Source organism: Bison bison, unplaced genomic scaffold (genome assembly GCF_000754665.1).
Source record: "Bison bison bison isolate TAMUID 2011002044 unplaced genomic scaffold, Bison_UMD1.0 scf7180017864286, whole genome shotgun sequence".
NCBI lineage: Eukaryota > Metazoa > Chordata > Mammalia > Artiodactyla > Bovidae > Bison > Bison bison.
The window spans coordinates 3,339,309-3,350,260 of NW_011494858.1; the positions used below are offsets into that span (position 1 = coordinate 3,339,309).

A 10,952-nucleotide genomic window follows, 5' to 3' on the forward strand; every position below is an offset into this window, starting at 1 on the left:
TGTAGGACAGCTTCTCCCCTTGGCATGAAGTTCAAATGATAGCTTTAGCTTTGTCTGGTAATCATGCCTGACTTCTTTTTCCCATATAAGCATATGATATCATTTTGCAAGTAAGTCATTCACTGATTCATTTCAACAATTTTATCTAGTGCCTGTAATGTGCCAGCCCCTGTGATAGTGTGGGGAAATGAACACAGACTTTGAAGTGTAGTTGATTGTATTAATGCCAACACTAAATAGTGTTTATTAAGCGTCTGTGTGTATATATATATTTAGGTTCACAAATCTTTTTTTTATATAAGATACACAGTCCTAATAACAAATTATGATGATTCATTGACTAATTTAATTCTTACCTAAGAGGAGGCAAAAAATGCCCAAACATACATTTTCTGTAAAGAATTTAGGATTTTAAGGAAAAGTACAAATGCCATAAGAATTAAGTTTTATTTCCATGAATATTCAATAAACACTCTAGGGTGTTCCTTCAAAGTTTCATACTTACTCATCTCTGCAAAGAGCTGTCTTCTTTCTGCCATGGTATTTCCTCTTTTCCCACTATCTTCAATCATTCTATGAGACAAAATAATTACAATGTGTATTAGCCTCATGCTAATGAGGCAAGCAGCCATTTCTATACAAACACACATGCTGTAGTCATGCTTACAAACATAGACACAACTATTGAAAACCGCGTATTTAAAAAGAATAGCTTTCCATTGACTTACTTAAATGGTTGTACAAATTGTCCATATACAGTGTTGAAGGAAGCATAAAATTTTAATTTTCTAACACACAAATAACTACAATAGAGGATCACCTTGCACTATAACTGAATATAACCCTCTGCCATCATTCTGTTAGATGATTCATTTCACATACAGTTTCTTAATCAACTTTCAGAATGCCTGCAAAGAATCTTAGAGCAGACGTTACAGATTCCATTCAAGAAAAGATGAGAGCGAGACTCTTGTAGACTTAGTAAATGGCACAGACATTTCTGACTCCAAGACCAGTCAACTTTCCACTACATTCTGTCGCAACTTGACCCAGCTGTACCCAAAACCTCAATTTAGAAGCAGGTTATTTTCCAAATGTTCATTTCTAATGGGAGTGTTTGGAACCTGCACCAGTTTTTCCGTAGACAATAATTTCATTGTGTGCCAGTTAGGTTCACCTCTCTCTACTTAACCATACCATTATCTGTAATGGAATTATTTCAAAAAATGGTATTAAAACACCAACAGTTAAAATGAAGAATTAAAACAAAAGTATTAAAAAATTAAAATTTGACTGAAGAAAAGGAAAATTATGGGAAAGTTAATGGAAATGATGTTTAGCCCCACAGAGAGTTTTGGGCTAAATAGTAAGCATTTTATAGGTTGATGGAGTCGATTTTTTGCTATAGCTAATTAAACTTTTAAAAACTAAAGTTTCCTCTCTCATACACACAAATCTACATACACTGATACATGCGTATATGTTTGCATTCAGGCATGGTAAAAGAAGGCACAGTTGATCTTTCTGCATGTCTTTCAAGGTACCTTGTGCTTTCTCAAATGTGAATTTTTCTCAAGCTATCAGTATTATTTCTGTCTGGACTTCCCTCACTCTATACATGGATAAGTTTCAGTCACCCTACAGGTCTCAGTTTAGGTATATTTTCCTCTGAAATTCTCCTAAACTCTCTATGATGGGCTGGGTTTAGGGCCTTTCCTCTGAACCCCCATAGTCAGCTATGCCTCTCTCTCAACTCTGGGTATCCAACAGTAATGAAGTCACAGTTCCTGCCCTCAAGGGGCTTACATTCCAGTAGGGAGATAAGGAAGCATAAAAGCAATAAAAGCACAGTGAAGTAATCATAGCCATGGTAGTGGAAAAAAAATAGTGAATGCAAGAGAGGTTGACTACCTGGGGGTTAAATTTAAGGAACTACAATCCTCCTGTGGTAGCCAAGGGGGACTGGTTCCATTCCCTCCCCTGCTTCCCCTATACCAAAATCCTTGAATGCTCAAATTCCTTACATAAAATAGTGTTGCACATTTGGCCCTCTGGATCTGCCTTTGATGGGAGTTGGTTAAATCCTCAGTGTGGACCCTACAGATATGGAGGGTCCACTGTGAATGTGGCAGACAGCTCAAAAGATGAGGGGCTGTGTACGAAGTGACTCACTGGGGAGGAAAAGAACATTGGTGGTGAAACAAAATGGAATGTCAGACAAACTGGTCAAACAGCCTCTCCAGTTGCTTCTATGAGTTAAGGATTATCCATCTATTTCCAGGAAGGAAAAGGAGCGCTTGGAATAGCCTTGGTTTACAGACTTCAGGGAACTTTCCTGGTGGCTCAGATGGTAAAGAATCTGCCTGCAATGGAGGAGACCCTGAGTCAGGAAGATCCCCTGGAGAAGGGAATGACAACCCACTCCAGTATTCTTGCCTGGAGAATCCTATGGAGAGAGGAGCCTGGTGGCTACAGTCCATGCGGTCACAGTCAGACACAACTAAGCAACTAACACTTTCACTTTACAGAGTTATGAGTGCATACCCGTTCACAATGGGTGATAATATAACCAAGGTCAGAAATAATAATTGGAAAGGCACAGATTTATTAATGAAGTTTCTTCAACTTGGTAATGATGCAGTGGTGTTGTGTTTAGTTGCTAAGTTGTGTCCAGCTGTTTTGCAACTCCATGGACTGTAGCCCACCAGGCTACTCTGTCTGTGGAATTTCCCAGACAAGAACTGGAGTGGCTTGCCATTTCCTTCTTTAAGGGATCTTCCCGGCCCAGGGATCAAACCCGTGTCTCCTGCATTGGCAGGTGGATTCTTTACCACTGAGCCACCTGGGAAGTCCAACGACACAGTGCTGAACACAGTCAAATATTTTCTTTTTATGATATTTTGAATGTGCAGGTATGGTTGAAATATAGAGGCCTGGAGAAAAACATGCCCTTCCTGATTCATGGAACCCATCTCCTTTTCTCCAGAGGAGGCAGGTAGATAATAATCTGACATTCACAAAATTGTCTGGGGATAGCTTTCATTTTTTATTTCAAGAGCTCAGAAGTGGAGTTGAGGTAGTAGATAGGGGATAAAACAGGATATGTTCCTGTATCTGTCTATATGTTGGATTGAGATGAAAAGAATCATTAAAAATAAATCACAAAGGATGGCAGGCTAGCAAACTCTGATTGAAAATGTCAGGGAAGTAAAGACTGGCCTGTGAACTTGCAGCAGTAGTGGCTGTACTCCTCACTTGGTACTGTCTGTGACACCTCTTTTTCTAGTTAACTTTGTGTGTGTCTCTGTAAGGTATTTAGGGGAAGTGGCTGAAATTTTAAATTATTCAGTGTCTAGCCAAATCCAATCAACAAAAACTATGTCCAGTTGGTATTTATTGAACACATGAATAAAATATATTTAAAAAAGAGGAAAGAGAGAGAAAGGAAGAATAAGTTTTCTTTCCTCAAAGTGGACTTTCAATTATATTTTCAAAAACTGACTCATAGAAAAGTGAAATTCCAATTGTATTAGTTTCAGAGATTAATTATTTGAAATGAGTGAATCCACTTTATATTTTAAAAATAATCTCAGACCAGGCATTTAAAAAAATTTATACTTATATATTTATTCCAGTGGGATGAAACTCCTAGATACAGAATTACTGTTTCAAAAGGAATGCATGTTTATAAAGTGGACAGGTCATGCCATGTTGCCACCCCAAACCAGAGGAGGCACATTGACATGGGTAATGATGACCAGCCTCCTGTTTTCCACACTGATACAGGTATGGCATATTAACCAGGTTAGATTTTAATTCTTCTGAGAGTCAAGATTTGTAATGAATTTGCAATTTTATGATCAATGGGGTTAAGAACCTAACACGCTTTTTTTATTCAAGTTCTTAGAACACGACACATCTGTTGGCATGCAACACCTATTTCCCTAACTGCTTTGTGTCATAGCACTGTTATTAAATGACACATTTATTCATATGCATTGTTATTTTTCTGCCAGTTGTCTATTACATCTTTTTGGCACCTTCTGCCATGCCAAAGTTGATTTAAATCTTTGTGTGGGCTGGCTTACTGTCTTCATGTCTTCCAGGGCTCCATGTCCTACTCAGTAAAGTCTTTCTCCTTTCTGTGTTTACCTCTACTATATTTCATAATTAGAGCTGCTAAATACAAATGCCTCATATTTCTTTGTAAGGTCCAGTGGTGCTTTTTTTGGACAGTGGATAACTGATTGTTAAAACACTTCCCCAGTGATGAAAAACTAACCTTATTATATGTTGTGGTTTAGTCACTAAGTTGTATCTGACTCTTTGGAACCCCATGGACTGTAGCAGCCAGGGTCCTCTGTCTGTGGGATTCTCCCAGCAAGGATACTGGAGTGGGTTGCCATTTCCTTCTCCACAGACCATGCATTTTAAAGCAAAATCTTGTCTTATGAAGCAGAAGGTGAAATATACGCAAACTACACTGATGTCACCTTTTGGTCTATTCCCCCCCATTTTGGTTAATTAACTCATAAAAGAATCATCGTTAGTTACACAATAGGTATTAATTCTCACTTCCAAGTAAAATGTGTACTTTATTAGGGAAAGAAAGAAAAAGCCAGTGGTATGAAATAATGGAAAACTTGGAAAATAATTACAAAAATAAAAGGAAAAATAGCACACCTCTCCTTCTACCCTCAGAGTTTCTTGGGAAGCAGTGTTGCTAGATAAAAGGGAGAATATTCATTTACTCCTCATTGATCAGAGTGAAAATAGTAAAAATGGGGGCACCCCAGTTTCCACCTTACACTGATTCCATGGAAGGACTCATGGACAAAATGAGTTCCTGAATCAGGCTGCTTAGTTTCCAATTTAACTCTGATCAGTGGAACTTATAATACACAATGCCTGGCTATATTCTTCTCAGTTGAGAAAGAAAGAAGAGCAAAACTTTCAGTAGAGGAAGGAGGAAGCACTTTACAGAGAACAATTTCACTTCTTAAACTGTCAAGAAGCTTGGCTTTTTGTGAATTTAAGTATAACAACAACTGCCTGAAGTCATATGAGGAGATGAAAGGGAAAATAACCTGTCTATGATAATACTAATATCACAAGGTGCATGGCTCACCAACAGGCCTGATTTGATGGGTTTCTGTTGCTCATTCATGTAGACGAGATGTTTACCTTGGAATTTACCAGAAGATCGCAGCAATGTCAAAAGAGCATAAAGAACTAACAATGACAAATAAGGGATAAGGCCCATCAGATGTTTCTTTTACTAGCACTCAGTCCCACAGATTCTACAGGCTGTGCATTGTTTTCAGTCTTGAGACTCCATCCACTCATTTATTTAAGCAATATTTATAATTTAGCTGCAATTGATCAGACGCACTGCTAGCTTCTTGAGATCTGAAGATGAGAAAGACATGATCCTTGCCATTAAGAAGCTCACATTCTAGAAGGGGAAACAAAGTCTCTAACAAGTAATTATAAATTGGTGGAATACACACAATAATGAAGTATGTTCTGCTGGATATAGTGGTTTATACCTAGGAAGATTCTAAAGAGTTATCAAAGAAAGGGTGACTCTGGGGCAGAGCTTTAAGAGATAAATAGGAATTTTCCAGATAGAAAAGAGAGAAGGGAGGGCAATTATAGTTAGAAAGAATCACTAAAAAAAGAAGCATGGAGCTTGAAAAATGGTATGTTGCATTTAGGAACTGGGAATAGTTCAGTATTGCTGAGTGCAAGTGAGAGGCAAGTAGGCGTTCCATTTAGAAAGCCTTATTTGTCTAGTCTAGATAGTATATGGCTTTCTTCCGAAAAGCTGGGTGCCATCCATGGTTTAAGCAGGGAATTGATCTAAACAGATTTTGGCAAGATTGCTCCAGATTGTATGTTGAGTGAGGGAAAGACTGGGAGCAGGAGGGTAAGGGGTAGAAACCCAAGAGTAAGGGCAGAGTCTAGTTAGCTGGATACTTCTGTGATTCAGGAGTGAGAATAATATGTCTTAGGCTAAAGGAGTGACTTGAGAGATATTAGGCCACATTCAGTAGGACTTGGTGACTGGCAGGTCACACAGAGAACAGCAGAGGAGAGGACCTTGACTTTCGCTTTCCCAGGGAACTTCACGTTATTAGAAAACGTTCTGCTGATCTCCTGGCCATAATGGGTTTGTAGGAGGTGAGGTCATCAAGTCACCCTTCTTCCAGCACAGTCATTAAAAAAGACTGAAAACTGGACAAGAAGGATTCCACCTCTTATCTCCTATGTAGGAGGCGAATGAAATAACAGAGTAGAACAGTGTGGGAACCAGAAAGAATTAAAGAATAAATCCAAATGTAAGGCGCAGAGTGTTGGAAGAAAAGTGCACTTCATTTTGGCTTAGTGAGAAGTTCACACTGAAATATCACATCCTCCATGACAGCTCTTTAATCCAACATCATCTGTAATAAACAGACATTTCTATTACGGATGATGTATAAGACATTTTAAATGTAGAAGCTTAAACTAATGGTGTCTTCCATTTGTATAACTTTCTGATGATTATAAAATGCTTTTCCCTATAACCTGGTGAGGAAGTTGACGAGATATTATTAATATTACTCTCAAATTCTAGGCCCTCCCAAATAGAAAGTATTTTCTGGCAGAACAGGAAATGGAACCATTAATTTTTTGCTTTTAATTTTGAAATTCTTCAGCTAGTATGGATTCTAATAGCCAGCAATTTTATTCTTGCTGCCACTGTTCAACACAAATGAAGATTTTCTGAAATTGGTAAACTGAAAAGCAGTTGGTGATCAACAGCGCAAAAAGAGACTAGGGAGAAAGGACGCACAGAACTCTCAAATGTCACTGAGAAATCCCTTTGGGTGCTACTTCTTGCTGGAATCCTCCCATTTTAAATCACTGTTGTCTTGGAAATGATCATTCAGATGAAAACAGTTCCCAGTGTCCAGATTTATGTAAACCCAGACACACACAAACACAGCAACTCACACCCCGATTCACACTCTCACATTTTAAATTCACTGAAGCTGACAGTGTTTTTAGAAATGTCTGGCTCTGCTTGGCTTCTGCTCCCATTTAGCAAACACTAGACATGAGGATTTAGCATTTAGTGTGATGAACCCCTTCCCAGGCTTTTACACTTCCCTCCTTTTGCTCCAGGTGGATGACAGGAACATGACGGGTCCAGCCATCACCAACTGCGGTGACGCCCAAAGTTAATAACTGCAATGCAGGCCCTTCCAAGCTCCTTTCCTCCCTCAACTGATTTCCTGTGTGCATGTGCATGCTCAGTCACTTCAGTTGTGTCTACCTCTTTGTGACCCCACGGACTGTACCTTGCCAGGCTCCTCTGTCCATAGAGTTATCCCAGGCAAGAACACTGGAGCCAGCTGCCAGTTCCTCCCCCAGGGGAATCTTCCCAACCCAGGGATCGAACCTGAGGCTCCTGCATTGGCAGGTGGATTCTTTATTGGTGGCATATAAATGCCTGTTTTCATTTCTATTAATGAAAAGCAGCCTCTGATAGCATTTTCTCAGATTTACATTCTAGTCCCGATCTCTGGCAATATGATAGAAAAGTATTCAGAGCTCTTTCCTGAGGCAAAGTATAATTGCATTTGCTTTTACCTCCTAGTCCTTTATCTAGACAAGCTCCTGAAAGTAGGAAAATGCTGTCACTGAAATAAATGGCTATAATGGGCTTCTGGCTCAGCCTTTTACTTTGAACATCATCTTGGAACTTGAGTTTTGTTTGGGGGAGTGAGGGACATGAGCTTACTATTTTAGGGCTAGGACCCGCTGGATTCGTTATCAGGGATTGGGTCTTTCCTCCAAAGTACCCACCATGGTGGTTCTCAGCGGTGGCTGAACATCACCCTGGCCTGGAGACTTCATAAAAAAATACAAATACTATCTGGATCTACTGAACCAGGGGTCGAAGTGGAACCCTTGCGCTTTAACAGTGCACCACAGGCATCGCTGATCCGTAGCCAGACTGGTGCTAGAAATACTACGCTATTTGAGTTTGACTGTTGAACAATAACAACAGGTTGGAATTCTTTTTTTACAAATTTATTTTTGGCTGTGCTGAGTGTTCCATGCTGCGCTGAATGTTTGTTGCTGCACGTGATCTTTTCTCTAGTTGCGCCAAATGGGGGCTGCTCTCCAGTCGCGAGTGCACAGGTTTCTCATTTCGGTGGCTTCTCTTGTTGTCCGGCACGGGCTCTAGGAAAGCTGGCTCAGTGATTGCGGTGAACCAGGCTTAGTTGTCCTGAGGCATGTGGGATCCTAGCTCCCGGACCAGGGGTGGGACCCATGTCCCCTGCACTGGCAGGCAGATTCTTAACCACTGGACCACCAGGGAAGTCCCTAGGTTGGAATTCTTATGTTGCCTTATAATATGTTTCTCTAGCTTGTAAGATCCACTTTATAATGTACTTTGAGCCAAGGGAGAAGATAATTAATTCTTCCGAGAATGTAAATATACATACACTGATGACGATGGTGATGGTGAAAGTCGCTCAGTCGGGTCGACTTTTTGTGACCCCATGGATTGTAGACCACCAGGCTCCTCTGTCCATGAAATTCTCCAGGCAAGAATATTGGAGTGGGTATCCGTTCCCTTCTCCAGGGGATCTTCCCAATCCAGGGATGGACCCAGGTCTCCTGCATTGCAGGCAGATTCTTTATTATCTGGGCCACCAGGGAAGCCCTGATATACTGATATGGGTACATGATAAGGTAAACTTTAAGAAACAAAAAAAACGTCATTAAAAAGTGAGAAAACAATTTTTATCTGGAAAGGACTAGTATCAGTGGTACTTTCAAGTCAGGAAGGAAGGCTGTTCTGGGGTCAGAGTGTACAAGACGTTTAAGGTCATTGGGTTTTGCTTGACTCCATTTGGCTTGGTACGAGGCTAGGGCTTCTGCTCAAGAGCATAGGGTATGATTCTCACCTCTTCCTATTAGTCAGGATTTAAAGATTGCAGAGCAGGGCTGGAAGCAGTTTGGCATGGGGAAAAGGAGCCGTTTGGAAGGAAGATGATAAAAACTCGGACTCTGTTGTGTGAGGTTAAAAAGGCTAGAAAGTCTCTGAAGGACTTGGAAGCCCTGCCTAAGAGCTTCATCAAAGGGACCTCAAGAGTCTTTGGGGGAGACAACCACAAGGACAGGGGGTCGCCTGTACTGCTGCCTTCAGCACTGCACTGGGACCTATGATGTTTTTAGAGAACCATGTTTTATCTCATATGATGTGCCGTTGGGACAAGGGTTGTATGTGTGTGCATCTGTATTGCTCACAAGCAATAATGTTACTTGTATAGGAAGTCCCCATGAACCTCCAAGTTGTGAACTTTCAAAGATGTGAATGTACGTTCGCATGTCCAATCACGTAACTTAGCTCACGTGTCTGGTGTACACTGTCATGTGTGTGCATCCTCTACAAGGGGAGCAGGAAATGGCAAGGAGATTTTATCTGAGGAGTCACTGTTAGCTTTTGAGGCACAGGATCTGAACACAGAACAGTACATGCAGGAGGCAGCAGCTGTTCAGAATGTAATGCAGTGCTACCGTGTCGTCTATGATGAGAACAAAAGAGCTATGACCCAGACATCACTGGGTCATTCTTATCAAGAAGGTTAGATAGAACTGCATCCAGCAAAGAACCAGAACCTGTGCCGTCAACATCAGGTGTGAGTGAAACTGCAGCTCGGCCTCCGTCTCCTGTTGCTGACGATCCTTCAGCTCTCCCATCTCCCACCCCCTCTCCCTCCTCCTCTAGTAACTCTTCTAGACTGTTCGCTCGATGCCAGCCCCTGTATGCTTGCTGTTGTACTGTACTACTGTGCTTTTCAAGTACTCTACTGTAAGATTAAAGGTGTTTTCTTTATTTTTTGTTCTTGTTTTTAATGTATTATTTGTGTGAAAAGCATTATAAACCTATTACATTACAGTACTATATAGCCGATTGTAGGCTAACTTTGTTGGATTTATAAACAAATTGAACTTATGAATGCACTCTCAGAACGGGACTCATTTATATGTAGGGGACTTACTGGATAGACCCACTTGGTTATGGGGGAACTATGGCTGACCTGAACATTGGTACCAGAGTCTTCCCTGCCATCCTGCTGGGACTATGAAGTCCTTAACTTCTGAGGGGGCAGGTGTTAGGAAATGGTCTGCCTTCTGATTATTTGGAACCGTCTCGATTCAGTGTAGGATGTCCCTGCTCATAAATGTAGGTCTATTTCCTTTCCCGACATATCTATTAAATGAAAACAAATAAATGAAGAATGAAAATTTCCCTCTCCCCATAATTATAAGACAATTTTTCCCTAATCTTGCAATAAGACAACTCCAAATTTTTGAGTTTGGCCCCACGTATTTCTGAGCCCCACTTATCTCATTATAGTGGGATTATACTATATATATGTAGTATATATGTATACTATATAGTATTATATATATAATAGTATACATACTGTGCGTTGTTGTTTAGTCATTAAGTCACGTTGGACTCTTTTGCAACCCCATGGACTATAGCCTGCCAGGCTCCTCTGTCCATGGGATTTCCCAGGCAAGAATACTGGAGTGGGGTTGCCATTTCCTTCTCCAGGGGATCTTCCTCACCCAGGGATCAAACCCACGTCCTGTTTGACAGGAAGATCTTTATCACTGAGTTACCTGGGAAGTCCCGTATATATTGTATATATTATATATATTATTTTACTTGCATATGTAAAAATGTGTATATGTATACACACTTATGCAAGTAAAATAATTTGAAAAAATTTAAAAATGTAATTCAAACTTTTTTGAAGTGATTGCATTCAACTTAGCTTCTTAATTAAGAGGTATTAGCTGATTAAGCAGAGAAGGCAATGGCACCCTACTCCAGTACTCTTGCCTGGAAAATCCCATGGACAGAGGAGCCTGATAGG

The 10,952-nt window shown here is 40.4% G+C and overlaps 1 protein-coding gene across 11 annotated transcripts in view; it reads right to left on the reverse strand.

Annotated features, from left to right (window-relative positions):
• DTNA (dystrobrevin, alpha) overlaps positions 1-10,952 on the reverse strand; it is a 322,724-nt gene that overhangs the window by 166,208 nt on the left and 145,564 nt on the right. For all 11 annotated transcript variants that reach the window (XM_010849771.1, XM_010849766.1, XM_010849768.1 and 8 more), the window contains one exon: positions 506-573. In XM_010849771.1, the coding sequence (XP_010848073.1) occupies positions 506-572 (67 nt within the window). In that variant the 5' untranslated portion in view covers position 573. The remainder of the gene's footprint in view (positions 1-505; positions 574-10,952) is intronic.